At 42.5% G+C, this 17,745-nt stretch overlaps 1 protein-coding gene across 1 annotated transcript in view; it reads left to right on the forward strand.

The window, feature by feature from the left end:
- The window catches only part of Dnah6 (dynein axonemal heavy chain 6), a 205,615-nt gene that overhangs the window by 39,363 nt on the left and 148,507 nt on the right, over positions 1 to 17,745 (forward strand). The window contains exons 12-16 of the mRNA XM_087907121.1: positions 291 to 411; positions 3,545 to 3,696; positions 6,001 to 6,153; positions 8,923 to 9,174; positions 13,971 to 14,099. Of these exons, the coding sequence (XP_087763247.1) occupies positions 291 to 411; positions 3,545 to 3,696; positions 6,001 to 6,153; positions 8,923 to 9,174; positions 13,971 to 14,099 (807 nt within the window). The remainder of the gene's footprint in view (positions 1 to 290; positions 412 to 3,544; positions 3,697 to 6,000; positions 6,154 to 8,922; positions 9,175 to 13,970; positions 14,100 to 17,745) is intronic.

Here is a 17,745-nt window from a genome sequence, read left to right on the forward strand (position 1 = left end):
TGTGTTTAGTACTGTCAGACTGAATTCTACTTAAAATTGCCTTGGGAGTTAGAAAGATGGTTTGGCAGTTAAAAGCACACACTGATCCTGCAAAGGATCCAAGCTTGATTTCCAGAACACATACCTCGCAAGTCTAAGTCCTGCTTCAGAGGATCAGATGCCCCTGGCTTCTGTGGGCACCTGCATTTATGTGCACATACCCCCTCCTCCCCCTGCCCCCACACACATACATGTAGCTAAATATGATAAGAAAGAGAAGAAAACAGTCCTGTTCATCTTCTACCACTTAGGAAACGATCCACGCAGCGTTCGATTCTGCATGCTTGTACGCAGCAACATTTGAAAAGTTTCAGATATTCTTCAAGGAAAATGAGAGTCTTGATCTGCAGGCCCTGAAGCAGCAGGAGCCTGGTGAGTTCCCATCTGCCCTCACGTAGCACATCTGGCAGAGATAACAGGTTTGTCATCCTCCAGGTCTCTGGTCAGTGAGAACTAGCAGTCTGAAGCAGCGGACTTGACAAAAGGCAGGAATTTATCCATGTCTAGTCTTTCCATGGAATCGCCCATTCTCTTTCCCCTCACTCCATCTGTGTGCGTACTGTGGGAGGCAGTTCCTCAGTTCCTCTGTGGCCTCTCTGTTGAGCTTGCTGTGAGTACCAGGGCTCCAAGATCTGTGTGTGTTACAAGGCCTTGGAAGGGATCCCTGCCATTCCTCTCAGGTAAGGCTTAGGAAACTTTTCTGTCTCAGGAACTCAGTTGCCTTTTTCTTCTGGTACCCTGCTGAGACCTGATGGGAATGATCAACAGTTCTTGGTGATGAGTTCCGGCCCGGAATCTTGTGCAAGCGCAGGCATTGTGTCTGCTTCTCACATGCCTTTGCTTTCAAAACTCTGAAGAAGACTCCTTTTGGCAACCTCTACTAGATTGCTGATGATGCCAAATGGGGCTTCACTTTAGAAAACAAAAAAATTAGGCAAGTTTGTTAAGCAAGCCCACAGAGAGACACTGCCTCAAAAAACAAAACACAACAACAGTAGTAGTAGTAACTGTAGTAGTAGTAGTAGTAGTAGTAGTAGTAGTAGTAGTAGTAATAATAGTAATAATAATTGAAGAGTATTTAGGCTTTCATTGATCCTAGTGGATTACAAAAGGGGAAAATGAAAAATGGAGGCAGGAAGACTGTAAAATACAGCCTTGACATCTACTGGGTATAAACTGATGATTGCCCCAGCCATGATTCAAGGAGCAGAGACGGTAGAAGAGGTTAGAAGGAGGAATGAAATTAACTTTAGCTATATTTGAGCTCTTGGGTTTTAATATTCTGTTGTGAACAACCTTGAAATATTTTACCACTAGATACCATGTAAGAGAACTTTTAGATTAAGTCCAATTTCCAGACAACCTTGTCCACCTCAGGTTAGATCTGATACCTCAGGACACTCTAAAGGTAGCTCCGAAGCACTGCGACAAGGTGAAGATCACAAAAAAGTGAGCGTAGACTCTTTTGTTTCCCACTGCATATAAAATTTATGTTACACTACATTGTAGTCTGCTAAGTGTATGGTAGCATTATTTTTTTTCAAAAAAGTCAATATGCCTTATTGTGCCTGTGGAGTGTTCAGTCACAGATAGGACACCTTCATTAGGCTCTCTTCCCCAAAGGTCCAGGGTCCATGGCAGATAGGGGTCAGGAGGACTGGAGTGAGGCAGTATCTTTTAGATATGCATGACCACTGCGTGCATGAACTCTCAGCAGCTGTGGTTTCCTATACAAGACCTGTATAAGATCAGTCCAGTCAACATTCCAGCATGGATGGGGAAGGTACTCAAAATCCCCAAACCTAGCTCAGAAACTATTGATAGCTGATGGCCGCTAGGGGAGGGAGAGCCAGTTTTCTTCAAAGGTGTGACCCTCCCTGCCAAACCAGCTGAGTTGTTGTGGATGGTTCCACACCCAGGAGTATATAGGTCATACAAATTGAAGTCAGGGCATTATTTAGGGGGAAAAAAGGACACAAAGTGAAGAGGAGAGGGAGTGGAGATATAGGGTATAGGTGTAGGAGGAGTGGGAATGGTATAATCAGAAAGTTAATAAAAATATAAACATTAATAATAAAAATGTTAGAAGCTACACCTGTGAAGTCTCGCCAGACTGACTGCTTAAACATGGACAAGGACAACATAGTAAACATGCCAAAGTGGATGGAAACCAGCCATGAGGTCTCAACCCTATACAAAGAACTACAGGGAGCTGAGGAATGCTGGGAGTGAGAGAAATAGTCTCCCCAGGGAAGAGCGCACCAATTGGGCTTCCAGTACCAATAGGTCAGCCCTGGAAGCATGCATAGAAGTAACATTATGCAGACCGAGCAGGTTGTATCTAGGAATAAATATGCAGATGTATATAGCAGCAAGTAATGAAAAAGAGGCCACGAATTTAAAAGAGATGAAGGAGGAGTTTTTAGGAGTTTATAGTTTATATTTGAAGGAGGAAAGGAAATGGGGAAGTTATCTAGGTATTATAATCTCAAAGGTAAAAGAAATAATAAAAAGCGCATTACTAAAAATGTCTACAGACCTTCCTCTGGTTAGAAGCGCAGCATCTGTAAAGTGTGAGAGTAAAGCATGGGAGGCATGCCCAAAGTCAATCTCCTCTTTCTCTCCTAGTGAGAGCCAAAGACAGGGTGTTGTCATTGTAAAATAGTGGGTTTTTATTATGAGAAAGGGGTATTATTACACATTGTGAATTAACATTTTAGACTTATACAAAGCATTTTAAGTATGGGTAATAGCAAAAATACATGCATAAATTTATTAATTTTTCCTTGGGCATATTCTTTGTGATGGTAGCATGTTACATAAAAGCTTTTCAAACTGGTAAACACTGGACAATGAGAATACATCTCCTCTCTACCCCACCCTTCCATCACCCCTCCCCCATCCAGCCTTCTTCCCCATCTCACTCCTCTCCTGTCCCTCTGGACGATTTCATTTCTACTTTCATGTCATATACACACATGCAACTTTATGTATCTATGTAAAATCTATGGACTACATAGGGCACAATATTTGTTTTTCAAGATTGACTCGATTTGCCGAACATGATGACCTGTAGTCATTTCCTGCATGTGACGTAACTTCATCCTTTGTAGCTGAAAACACTCCATTGTGTGTGTCAGTCGCATTGTCTCCACCATGTCTGCTGCCACACACCAAGGCTGTTCCCACCACTGAGCATCATGCGCAGAGTGGCGCTGCAGGAACGCTGATGTACCAGTGTCTCTGGTGCGTTGTCCTGGAGTCCTTCAGCTCTCCACCGAGGGGTGGCGCAGCTGGGTCAAATGGTAGATGTGCGTGAGCGAGTTGGCAGTCTCTGCAGCAGGGACTGAGGGCTCCCATTCATCCACACCCTTGCCAGCATCACTTCTCTCGTTTGTTACTTAATGGCGCCCTTCAGGCCGGGGTGGTTTTTAGTATACTGTAGTCTGCTTCTTTAAAAACTAGCGTGAAGGGTTCTATCATTTATGCTTCTTGTTTTCTGTAGATGTCAAATTCTTCAGTACTCAGCTAGAAAAATATCACAAGCAACACAAGGACTCGGTAGCCCTGAGACCCACCCGAAACGTAGGCCTGCTGCTTATTGACACCAAGCAGCTGAAAGAGAAACTAATCCCATCGCCGCTGCGGTGTTTGGAGGTAACTGTGAGAAGGGTCAACATGTGGCGTCCACCCTTCTTATTATTGTAATTACTGTGTCTACTAATAGTTCATACATTAAGAAGAAATATATCCATTTTTGTGCATTACAAATGTTGAAATTACCATAATAATATTGGTGAACCCTGATTTGCATACACGTGTGTGCATGTGTGTCTCTGTGTGTATGTGTGTGTGCTGTTGCAAGTGTGTGCATATGTGTGCAAGTCCTAAGGACAGCCTCAGCTGTCATTCCTTAGAAACTATCTACCTTATTTCTTGAGACAAGGTCTCTCCTTGGCTTAGAACCCACCAAGTCAGCAAGGTTGCTTATGAGTAAGTTCTAGGGATCCACGCATCTCTGCTAACTGAGCCTTGGGACGGCAACTGCATACCACACGTGGCATTTTAGGGACCAAACTCAGAACCTAGCAATTGTACAGCAAGCACTTTGCTGCCTATCTCTGCCACCCCATCTTTTATTTGTAGGAAAAGGTCTATATTCTTTCTGTTATAGACATTGTTAACTTTTTGGTGCCATAGGGAAGGAGACTGTAGGCTTCAATTTCCCACTCCTGTTTCCTTGGAACATTTCCGAACTTCCCAAGAGAAGCCACCACTCGTAGCTCAGTATGCCAGTGGAACTGTTGCTCAGCTAGAATGCTGAGATCAAATTTAAGGGGTCATTTCCTGAACCTAACTCTTCTTAAGCATCCAGAACAACTCATACAACCAAAATAGTACATCCTTTAGATGCAGCACTTGGTTGCGGATTCTCAAAGCCCTCCAGAGGACAATGGAAAAACACAGCTGGAGGGCTCCATGGCTCATCACCTTGACTATTGTTCTGTATACATAGTTTAATTAGAACAAGTAGAGTCAATACATTTAAGCAGTGCCTGTGGCTCCTTACCCTGCTATGAGGATACAGCTGGGTGTTTGAGACAGATAGTGTATGCCCTTGCAAGTCTGACATATTTACTGTCTGAACCTTAAGGAAAATCTTTGCTGGCTCTAGGTGTACATGCTAGAAGATAATAGGACTGGCAACCTGTATGCTAATTTCTGTTGTGGCATTATGTGTATGACAGAGAGCATTCTTCTGGTGTGTTGCTTCTTTGTCTCTAAGAAAGAAAGAGGAAGGAAGGACGAATGAGAGAGAAACAAGAGGGAAGATGGAAGAGAGGGAAAGAAAGAAAGAAAGAAAGAAAGAAAGAAAGAAAGAAAGAAAGAAAGAGATGGAAGAGAGAAAGAAAGAAAGAAAGAAAGAAAGAAAGAAAGAAAGAAAGAAAGAAAGGAAAGAGAGAGGCTGGAGAGATATCCAGTGGTTAAGAAGATGTCCACTGGTTGCTCTCCCCAGAGGACCTGAGTTTGGTACCCACTTGGCAGCTCCCACCTGTTCAGATGCTTTCTTCTGGCCTCCAAGGGTACCAGTCATACACATGGTGTACATGTATGCATTCAGATAAAATACCAATACACACTCATTTTTAGCAGAAGATAAAAATTGGAGTAAATACAAATTAATTTCATCCTTTTTTTTTTAGCACAACCAACATACCAATTCAAATAAATAAAATTCAAACTTAGGTGTTTATACACCTAAATACATACATATACATTCATAAATGTCCAGAAATTGGGTGAACACCCAGTGTCCCTCTAACACGAGGCACTCAGCTTCTCTCGTCCTTCTTTCTAATTGCTAGATGTGCCATCACTCTAAGGTGAGCATTGCCTCGTGGTTATCAAATGGTGCTGGAAAGTTTCCACAGGCTCGTTATTTCCTTGTCGCTATAAAATGGGAAAGAAGAGATTAGAGGTTTAGGTACTTATCTCCCTCACCCCGAACAAAAACTATCAAGGTCGAAGGTTCACCCTAACCCAGTGACTTTGTTCCAAAGAAACCTTGCTCATATTTACCCTGGGGTCAGTCAATCTTTGTCTTTGTTCTTGAAGAGAGACCACTTTCTTCCAAACCACATGGCTGAAACCCATTAGAAAAAGAGTGGACCTGGGCCTGACGCTGCAGGGGGAGCTTTGTGTCCACCGTGTAGGCCAGAGAAGCAGGGAGGCAGCCTCGCAGAGTGTCAGAGCACTCAGCAAACTGCCCCACCTACAAATGACTGTCAAAATCGGGCCTTCCTTTGGTTCATTTGAAAAGCAGTTACTAGTGAGAGATCGTCCTCACACACTGCTGCCTCCCATACCACCCGGGTTAGCACTGTCAAGGCTTCTTAAAGGACATAAGAATGCAGAAATACCTAATGATTTATGATCTTCGTCTTCTTTTTTATTCCTTAGGTACTAAATGCCATGCTTCCCCGTTTGAGCAAGAAAAAGGTGGATGCCATCATTTCAGAGGCCCAAGACGCCGAGTATAAGCTCGAGTTCATTCCCACCACTACCATAGAGTACGTCAACAGCCTAGTCTTCCTGGATGAAATCCAGGAGCGGGTAAGTTGGTCGTTCTCCTGTAATTCCGTGTCTCCAACCACGCATGACAAGAGACAAAGGAGGGACCCGGGGTCAGGAAACAGTTGCCTAAATGTCAGAAACACTTTCAGGCGTGGTTAATGATGCCCTGTGTTTTAACAGTAATGGCAGCTAACCTTTACCAAATTCTAGCCATTCGGCAGGTATTGCAAGAGTTTTATGTGCCTTACATCTCTTTCCTCACAAATGCCACAGATGAGGAAACAAAGTAAAAACAGGCTGTTATCCAAGGTCACAGAACCTGCATGTGGTGAAGCGGGAATCAAAATCTGAATGTCTTTGACCACAAAGTCAATATTCTCAAGCATAGTTCATGGCCATTCTAGTTTTGTAGTAAGTGGTAACATGAATGTTGGTCACCATGGGATCATAATCCTTTAGCCTACACCTACATAACACCTCGGGGTTTTCTGTTAAATGCGGATAAAAGAGGACTGGAGAGATGGCCCCAGATTAAGAGTCCTGAGTTTAATTCCCACCAACCACGTGGTGGCTCACAATCATCTGTAATGAGATCTGGTGCCCTCTTCTGGCTTGCAGGTATACATGCAGGCAGAACACTGTATAATAAATAGATGAATCTTTTTTTAAAGAGTAGAAAAACAGCAACGAAAACACTAGCTTAAGTAGAGACAGTCTCTCTGTCTCTTTTTCTCCCTCCCTCCCTTCCTTCTTCCTACCCTCCCTCCTGTGAGCCTCTCTTGCTTGCTTTCTCCCTGGAAACTTGATTGATTTCCTCCTCTCAGGCTCTTCCCTGTGGCACCAGTATAATATTAGACTCCAATAATTAATTTTCCCTGAATTCATTCCTATCGGTTTGGCACTGAAGTAGAGATAAATAATTTTCTAAAGTATCCAAATCTGAATAAATATGACAAAGTAAAAGTTGGTTATGTTATTAACAGCACTAACAGTAAAGCCTCTTTCACTTGCCTGCAAAAGAAACATTCCTGTCTGTTATTTCGAGAACAGCAGACATGCTTCATCCCTGAGGACTAAAGATACCAAAGATTTATTCTTATGTGTTCATGATTGTGTTTAGACAAAGAGCCAAGCCTTTCATGACCTACTCTATGCCCAAATGGGGTCATTATTTAAGGCTTCAAAGCTGTCTCACGGAAACTCCCCCACTCCTCTCACAAGTATGGCCCGGCTCAGAACTGACCAAGGAAAGAACAGGACAGCTTGAATCCTCCTTCTGCACCCGTCCCTGTGGGGGTCACTGCTCTTTCTCCAATGGACAGGCCGCTGCTTCTTCATCCTGTAGTGGCAAACATGGCCACCCACAACTCCCCAGGAGCCGTTGAAAGTCCAGTCAGCCACCAAAAGAGATGAAACTGATTTTTCTGTAGAGAGAGTTAGGTCTCTTTATAACTAGCTCCAGGTACTAGACACTTTGTTGAAAGCAATCCAAACTCACATGAGTTAACTTAGAAAATGGAAACGTGGGCTGGAGAGATGGCTCAGAGGTTAAGAGTCCTGGCTGCTCTTCCAGAGGACCTGAGTTCGGTTCCTATTACATCAACAAGTTTGCAACTGCCTGTAACTCTAGCCCCCAGAGGATCCAGACACCAGCTTCTGGCCTCCTTCTGGGACCCACGTGCATGTGTGTGCATGCACGCACACACACCAAATAATAAGATGTTAATAAAAGAAAATAAATGGAAAATGTATTCTAAATTTGAGATTTTTCTGGTTGCTATGGATAGATCCAAAGGGTGACATAGGGGCAAGGAAAGCACAGAGGAAACGAAAGGCCTTTCCTTCCTCTCCGATCTCTGTTCCTCTAGAAAACAGCTTCTCAGAAGGGGCCTGACCAGAGCAGACCAGACAGAGCCTGGGTGTTCATTCAGAAGGCGCACCCCTGGGTCCCTTTCTAGGCATTTTAAGTCAGAACCTCTAGGAGGAGCACTTCAGCCTGTGTGAAGGAGCTTCCTGAGGTCCTTGTCCTGTAAGCTACAGGCAAAGAACTGTTCTCCACAAGCCTCCCTGCGGTCAAGGTTGCATGTTAAGGAGCTGTAGACAGCATCCACACAAAACCAGATAGCTGTGATTACACCTGCCTCTCACTCTGGCTGTGCTTAAGAGAAAGGCCAGTCGGAGCTGGATTCTCCATGTCCCAGCTGAGCAAACCTGACGGCCTATATAACCACACAGTAGGGTTGGGGTTGAGGGATTTCCTCCAAACTGCAGAATCAGTTGTTTCCAGAAAATTAGGGAACACAGGAAACACACTGTCCGCTGAAAGTAGACCATCAAGGCGGCTGAGTAGCCATTTGGGATTCAGTAAAATCATATAGCGAATTAGAGTGAAGTATCACCATAGATCTGGGCTCTGAACCTGTGAACTGGGAACTGTCCACACCCAAGGGACTGCCCCAGAGCGACAGCTGCTCAGCACATGCCCTTGATGCTCAGATGCAAGCAATCGGAGCGTCTATGATCTTAGAAACTAGACGGCAGCAAGGAATGGGAGATGGGGAAAGAAACTCCTTTCTAAGACTAAACTGTACTCAGCTCTGAACACTCACCCCCACTCAATTACCCAATTACCTGTACTGGAGCCATGCTTGTATTTATCATGTGACCAGCTTCAGCCAATTAGATGGCCATGCCAAACACACTCATGAACTAACTATTAACACTTTAGTGTTCATGTTTCATAAGGCCATCTCCTAATAGAAAGCATTACTATTCCACTGTGTTTCAACCAGCAATGTTTCCATGTAGATCGAAAGCCTGGAGGAAGAAGGGAACATAGTGATTCAGATGTACAAGCTCATTGAGCAGTATCAGGTGCCCACACCTCCTGAAGACTTCGCTGTTTTCGCCACTATGAAGCCGTCTATTACTGCTGTGCGGAACGCCATTGACAAATCAGTGGGTGACCGAGAAACAAGCATCAAACAGTTTTGTCTGCACTTGGGTCGAGATCTTGAGGAGCTCAACAACGAAGTAAATGAAGTCAAGCTGCTAGCACAGGTGAGCGGGGCAGAATCTTCTTCCAAATCACCCGTCCAGTTTGATGATTACAGGTTCCTTAAGTTCAGGCCAGGTCAACAAACAAAAATGGTATGTATCACATGTACATCTCTAAGTATGTATTATGGAGTTTGTTAAGCTAATCTTTCTATCACATCACATACTTATTGTTTTAAAATTTATTCTTTAAGTCCGGGTAGAGACAAATATTTCAATTCAACAAGTTAGTTTCATTTTTCCTTGTTTTACTGTAACCATTTCCTTAAGCTGCTATTCAAAGCTTATGCATTTCTGAATCTCTCTTTTAGTGTTATGAATGAATTCGAGGCCACTGTAAGTCAAGTGTGTGCTTAGTATTCAGTTTTCTTCCTCGTGGATGGTATCTAATACTTTGAAATAAGCGTATTTATTGCTTTCTAATTCCTTTTATAGCTGATGTCACAATGTAAAATTTGTTGAGAATATTGGCAAATTTCTCCTTACTATCAGGCATAATATAAATTGGTAGAGAGGAACAGAGATTATTTAGCTTGCACCAGACTTTTTAGGGAAAAGTTTCAGAAACTCAACCATCCATCCAGATGATTCTTAACTAAAGTATACCTGGAAGCCTTTTTTAATAATTCACCATTTTATTATCATTTTCTAAATCTTAACATAGAATAAGAACGCCATAGTAGAATTTTGAAAACAGAAAAAAAACGATCATCAATAGAAGATTAATAAAGTGTATTCATGGAGATCTCCTCGAGTGAGCATACTGCACTAACAGTTATAATATACATTTATATGAACGTGGAGACATTGAAACCAACTAACACTCTGTGTGAACTGTTAGACAAGCATGGTTCAAAGAACTTGCCAATGTTGTTATTTTTATATTGAAACTTTTGAAAAATTTTCGACCAGACCAGATGTATATGACTATAATAACGTAGGCTTCAGTGAGTTATCAGGAAGTGCATACAGCTGTGTTCCTATATCAAGAACTATAGCATTTCTCATGTCCTTGAGCTCCCACCTAAACAACATCTCTGTCTCCAAAGGCAGCTATTGTTCTGAATCCCGATGTCTTAGAGCTATACAGTTCTTTCTTGTATTCATATCACCTCGTACGGTGTAGTTGGTGTTTATTTGTTGCTCTATAGTATTTCATCATATTTCAATTATTTATTCCACAGTTGATAGACATTGTCTAAAGTATTTTAGATAAAAAAGATAAAGAATGCTTCTAGAAGCCATCCTACATGTGTCTGTTATGCTTTTATTTATTCTCGGAACATATGTACGTTTTAATCACGTTTTACAGAGAAGAAAGTAAGATACAGGAAAGAAAGTTATCCAGGGTCACAGAGACGATAAATGGTGGAACCAGGACTTAGGCACAGGCAGTCTGCCTTCCATGGTCACCGTAGCTGGCAATTCCTGTGCCGCGTGCTGTGCTGTGTACGCTGCATATCATCAAAGCATGAGTATCTACCAAAAGAACAAAATACCAACACATGCCTCATGTGTAACTGTGCATTTCAACCATGACACAGATGCCAAGCACTGCGGCCTGGGTATCACTAGCCAGTTCATCCTGTACAGAAGGTTTGAATAGATTCCTTCTCACTCTTGGGCAAAGAACTATAATCCATAGGTTGTTCCACAAATAGCACCGTCTGCTCTCAAGATTCCCTAGACACACGGGTGGAGGGAAGCTGGGCAGAAAAGCTAACGTAATGACCAGTGACAATGGGGAGAACTGGTGAGCCAGATGTTTGGAGGCCATACTGAGAAAGTCATGGTCACTAACTGTGGTCTCTGGCAGAGTGGATGGTTTGTATCAGTAGGAACTGGAAGGACCATTAGCTAGAAGCTGCCTGGGAAAACCAGGTTCAGCCCAGTCACGGCAAGGGCACCAGTGCCCACATGAGGAGCTTCTGCAATGCCAATTCCATTGCCATTTTCTAACCTAGGGCACATTGCCATTTTAATGCCAGGCCACACTGGGCAAGAGATTGATTATTTGGTCCTCAAGTGATGGCTATAAGAGTTCTTAGATTTTACTATTCCCTCAGATGCTGCCAAACCTAGTTAGGTGTTTCTGTTTTGTTCTTGAACTATGCTATGCCCATTTTCTGGGCTTTCAAACACCATATGTCAGCCAGACATTTGCCTTAAAGCATATGCCCTCACCTATACATACTTTATTTTCTCTCTTCCTCTCTGTAATTATACACATGAATATTATATTACTTTTGATACATATGTATTTTATACAATTTAGGCATTGTGTTTATAATTTTTTAGTTTCTGGCTCATAATTCCCATAGTACAGGTTTTGATATTTTCTAAATTATTTAATAAATAACCTACCTTAGTTATTGTTCTATTGCTGTGAAGAGACACCATGACCAGGTCAATTCTTACAAAGAGAACATTTAGCTGGGGGCTTGCTTACAGTTTTAGAGGTTTAATTCATTATCATCATGGCAGGAAGCGTAACAGCAGACAGGTAGGTATGGAACTGAGAACTTACGTCCTGATCCACAGGCAGACGGGGGGGGGGGGGTTAGGGGGAGGGCAGGAAGGAGAGGGGGTGGGCAGGAAGGAGGCTGGGCCTGACACTACCAGTGTCACACCTCCTCAAACAACGCCACAGCCCCTAGTCCTTCTAAATCTTCTCCAACAGCTCACCCATAGGGAGCATGCAAATACATGACCTGTGGGGGAAACACTCATCCCACATCTCAATGGAACCGCCATGTGATCTAAACAGTAAGAAGAACACCCTTGCCCTTTCCCCTGGTTTTTAAAGACACCTTGGAATAACCTTAAAGTGTAAAGGGAAAACAGAGTCTTGTCACAATGCCTGGGTGCTGCAGGCAGCAAAGTCAATTTCTCCACCCTTCTTTTCGCTCCAAGGGAAGACAAAGAAACTGCTGTTTCTCTTCACCAACGGTGGCACATACTGAAAATACACTGTATCCCCTCACCTGCAATGTTTACTTGGATATGGCCATGAAGACATTTTCTGATAGTAGCTCATGAGTCCACCCCACCAATGCACCTTTCACTAAGGGTCTTGACCCAGCCTAAGAGGAAAGAATTCCGCACAGATATCAAGAAGATTCCAGACAGGTTGCTGGGTTTCTTCACTCAGCCTGTTAGCACTGACCGTATTGTTTTTAGCTAGGTCATGCTTCAACACTGTAGTAAGAGGAGCGGCGGGCTGTGTCCCTGCCACTCATCTAGCTTATTCCCCAAAATAACCACACAGAAAATTGTATTAATTAAATCGCTGCCTGGCCCATTAGCTCTAGCCTCTCATTGGCTAACTCTCACATCTTAATTAACCCATTTCTATTAATGTGTATCACCACTTGACTGTGGCTTACCGGCATGAGTCTAACCAGCATCCATCTTGGGCAGGAGAATCATGGCATCTGCCTGACTCTGCTCTTCTTCCCAGCATCCTGTTCTCTTTTCCCCACTTATCTAAGTTTTGCCCTATCAAAAGGCCAAGGCAGTTTTCTTTATTCAACCAATGAAAGCAACACATAGAAAGAAGGACCTCCTATACCACAACACAGTTATCTATGCCTCGAGTATGTTTACATAATAAATTCTAAATACAAATCCCAAGGGCCTAGGTTTACAAAGTCAAACACCTGAAAAGTGATGGCCAAGGAAGGTGCAAAGCTCCGTGCCCCCTTCCCCCATGTCTCAATCTGTGTCTCTTCATTGTCTCCATGAGAGTCTTCTTAAGCCGCTGAAGTACAAATATCTTCCTATGTTCCATGAACCACTATGATAAGTTAACTGACCTGAAGGAGGAGTCGTGGGAACCTCAATTAGTCAGAAGCACAGGTAGGGGGCTTGCAGTTGGCATCAGAAGGAGAAAGGCCTTGGGAGCAGGCCCTCAGGCTGTGGCATTCAAGGTGTCTCCAGATAGATGGCATCAGGCTGAACCAGAGGACGCTTAGCCAGGTGCTGCTACAGAACCGCTTGGTTTGCTGGGAAAGGAACTCACACACCTAGCATCAGAAGCACGTTGTGAGAACGTACTTAGAGAATCTGGTTTTCCTTACCATCTCTCACAGTCCAAAGCCTTTTCTGCTGCTTTGTTTTAAGAAGGAAACTATCTTTCTGTTACAGTCTTCTCTTCTCTCCCCATCATATTCAGATCTCCATGGCTGAGGTCTTGTATTTCAAGGAAGACGTGAAGGAGACTTTACTAGGTTCTAGTTTATCATTGTATGTGTTGGGGGAAAGGAGGTACACATGTGTCGGGGTGCTTGTACATGCCGGTCAGAAGGCAGTTTGCCCTCCCCCCTCAGTATGTGCGTCCCAGGGGTCAAACTCAAGTCATCCAAGTTGGAGGCAAGTGCCTTTGCACGCTAAACAATCTTGACAACCCCTACATTCTTTTACTTTTTCTTTTTTTCAATACAGTATTTTTTGGTGTAGCTTTAGAATCTGTCCTGGAACTCACTCTGTAGACCAGGCTGGTCTTGAACTCACAAAGGTTAACCTGCCTCTGCCTCCCGAGTGCTGAAATTAAAGGCATGCACCACCACCTCCCCACTTACATTCTGTTTTAAAAAGTGTCATATCTCTATTTCATGTCTTCCTACAATTTTCTACTATGCTTACATTTAACATTTAGGGGGAAAAAGCCAAACACTTTTTAACACAGTTTTTAAGAAAAGAGAATTAAAGAAAATGCATTTTGGAAACAGGTTTATTAACTCCCCTAGCCTTCATGAGCGAGTAAGCCTGCCTAACCAGAACCCCCATGGATTTTACAGGACCCACAGATCTTGGATATTTCTGCTGACCAGGAGAAAATCAAGGTGATGCTGAATGATCTGCAGTCCATCCTGGATGACCTTCAGCAACGTGCCTTTCAGTATAAATCCTACCAGAAGAATTTCAAGGTAGCCATGGTTGTTCACTTCTGCTTCTAGAATGCACATACAAAGATGTGTTTATGTATGATTGCTTTCAACAAACCAGAACCACTCAGTGGACAGTTGTGTTCTGGTCAATGTGCCACCAGCATGTCAAGATAGATCAGTTCACAGGAGGGCTGGAGAGATGGTAGACACAGTGCTCAATACCTAAGTGTGAGGGCCAAGTTTGGATCCCCCACACCTGCACCCATATAAAAGTCAGATGTGGCAGCCTGCCTGTAATCCCAGCAGTTGGGAGGTGGAGACAGCATATGCCCAGGGCAAAGTGGCTAGCTGGATTAGAAAAATTGGCAAGTTCTGGGTTCATTGCTTCAAAATATCAGGCAGAGAATAATCAAAGAATATCTGACATCATCCATGGTCTTCTACATGCATGTGCACACACATACACATACGTGTGCCCACACGCTTACACAAACATATCCACACGTGAATGTATCACACATACATACATATGCAAAAAATAGTATAACTGAGAGACATAATACCCTAATGAAAAATTCTCTGCCAAACCCTTCTGAAGTTGCTATGTTAAAATAAGTGTGCATTTCAAAATGTGGTTAACTAATGCTCCTCTAAATTTTCTAAGTAAAATTCAAGCTTTTTTTTTTCATTTGGATGTATTTTGATTCCATGAGCTTTGCCTGATTTGTCCTGGTTCATATGAAATGAAAACTGAGCCAGAAGGTAAAGTGAGTCCCCAAAGGTAGGCTGGAAGAGCTAGGATGGAGATGGAGAAGGAAGAGAACCAAGAGATGCTCATGCCTAAAACAGCATTTACAGAGAGCAATGAGATAAACAAAAGAATAGAAAATAAACACCATATCCTTATCCATCAGGGAAATGCAGATTGAAATTGCATTGCAGCCCATCTGACCCTAGTCAAAATGATTACTGCTAGTCAAACAGCAATGGACATGGTGGAGAGAGTACGGGGAGAGGGGATTGTTATACACTGCTTGTAGAAGTGCGAATTAACTTGGCAACTATGGAAATCAATATGGGGTTCCTCAAAAACTAAAAATATTATACAGCTATATCATTCCTGGGTATATATCTGAAGGATTTTAAGTCAACATGCCACAGAGATATCTATATATCCATATCTAATGCTGTACTATTCAAAATAGGAAAGTTATAGAATCAGTCTGGATTCCCACCAACAGATAGAAGGATAAAGAAAATACGATCTGTGTACACAACGAAGTTCTACTCAGACTTAAGGAAGAATGAAATTATGACATTTCCAGGGAAAATGGGTAGAAATTATCATGCTAAGTAAGATAAGTCAGACCCATAATCACAAAGATTGTGTGTTTTATTTGTGGATTCTAGATTTTGTATAGATAGCACTTAAAATGCATGTCTGTGACCTGAAAACAGACGGGAGATGTGAAAAAGGAGCTTATCAATAGGAAAAGAGAGAGAATATAGGCAGTGTATGGGTTAGAAACGATCACAGTGCTTGGTACACTTGAAAGAAATTACAGTGATTATATGCCAGTTAAGAAAATGAGCAAAAACAGGGTCTGGAGAGATGGCTCAAGGGTTAAGAGTTCATACTGATCTTGCAGAGGACCTGAGTTTGGTTCCTAGCACCCAGATTGGGTGGCTCAGAGCTGCCTGCAACTCCAGCTCCAGGGAATCTGAGGTGTCAGACCTGCTGAGGCACCTGCACCCACATGCACGCATTCACACAGAATACACATAATTAAAAATAAGACAATTTTTAAAAAAAGAAAAACAAAAAAAAATGTTTGGGGGATAGCTCAGCCAAGCACAGGACTTGAGTTTTTCCCTAGATCTTATTATTTAAAGAAGCCAAGTGTGTGGCACATGCTTATTTTTTCTTTTCTTTTCTTTTTTATGTTGATTTTTCTTGGGCTCTACATTTTTCTCTGCTCCCCTCCTTTTCTTGCCCCTCCCCTTTAACCATTTCCCATGGTCCTAATGCACCCAATTTACTCAGGAGATCTTGTCTTTTTCTACTTCCCATGTAGATTAGATCCATGTATGTCTCTCTTAGGGTCCTCATTGTTGTCTAGGTTCTCTGGGACTATGCATTGTAGGCTGGTTCTCTTTGCTTTATGTCTAAAAGCCACTTATGAGTGAGTACATATGATATTTGTCTTTCTGGGTCGAGGGGCATTTAAGTTGTTTCCAGGTTCTGGCTATGTCAAACAAAACTGCTATGAACATAGTTGAGCACATGTCCTTGTGGCACAATTGAGCCTCCTTTGGTAATATACCCAAAAGTGGTATTGCTGAATCTTGAGGAAGATTTTCTGAGAAATCGCCATACTGAAATCCAAAGCAGCTGTACCAGTTTGCACTCCCACCAGCCAATGGAGGAGTGTTCCCTTTACCCCACAACCGCACCAGCATAATTTGTCATCAGTGTTTTTGATTTGGCCATTCTTACATGTGTAAGATGGAATCTCAGAGTTGATTTGATTTGCCTTTCTCTAATGGCTAAGGATGTTGAACATTTCCTTAAATGTCTTTTAGCTATTGTAGATTCCTTTGTTGGGAGTTCCTGTTTAGGTCTGTACTCTATTTTTTTAATGGATTAGTTGTTCTTTTGATGACCAATTTCTTGAGTTCTTTATTTATTTTGGAAATCAGTCCTCTGTCCAATGTGGGGTTGGTGAAGATCTTTTCCCATTGTGTAGGCTGCCATTTTGTCTTGTTGCCTGTGTCCTTTACACACACACACACACACACACACACACACACACACACACACACAAAGCTTTACAGAAGCTTTTCAGTTTCAGGAGGTCCCATTTATTAATTGTTTCCTCTCAATGTCTGTGCTGCTGGGGTTATATTTAGAAGTGGTTCTCTGTGCAAATGCGTTCAAGTGTACTTTCCCACTTTCTCTTCTATGAGGTTCAGTGTGGCTGACTTTATGTTGAGGTCTTTGATCCATTTGGACTTGAGTTTTGTGCATGGTGATAGATTTGGATCTATTTTCATTCTTCTACATGTTGATATCCAGTTATGCCATCACCATTTGTTAAATATGCTTTCCTTTTTTCATTTTATTTTTTTGCTTCTTTGTCAAAAATCAGGTGTTTGTAGGTGTGCGGATTAATATCTGTGTCTTTGAGTCGTTTCATTGGTCCTCCTGTCTGTTTTTATGCCAATACCAGGCTGTTTTCAGTACTGTAGCTCTGTAGTAGAGTTTGAAGTCAGGGATTGTGATGCCTCCAGAAGTTCCTTTTTTGTACAAGATTGTTTCAGCTATTCTGGGTTTTTTGCTTTTCCATATGAAGTTGAGTATTGCTCTTTCGAGTTCTATGAAAAAGTTTGCAGGGATTTTGCTGGGCATTGCATTGAATCTATAGATTGCTTTAGGTAAGACTGCCATTTTTACTATGTTAATTCTACCTACCCAAGAGCATGGGAGCTCTTTCCATTTTCTGGTGTCTTCTTCAATTTCTTTCTTCAAAGATTTAAAGTTCTTGTCATACAGGTCTTCTACTTGTTTGGTTGAGTTACTCCGAGGTATTTTACGCCATTTGATGGTACATGCTTATAATCCTAGCTGGGGTGTTGGGGGAAGATCCCCGAACACTCTGCACTCTGGTCAGCCAGTGTGGGCTAC

This window comes from Myodes glareolus, chromosome 6, assembly GCF_982192425.1.
Source record: "Myodes glareolus chromosome 6, mMyoGla1.1, whole genome shotgun sequence".
NCBI lineage: Eukaryota > Metazoa > Chordata > Mammalia > Rodentia > Cricetidae > Myodes > Myodes glareolus.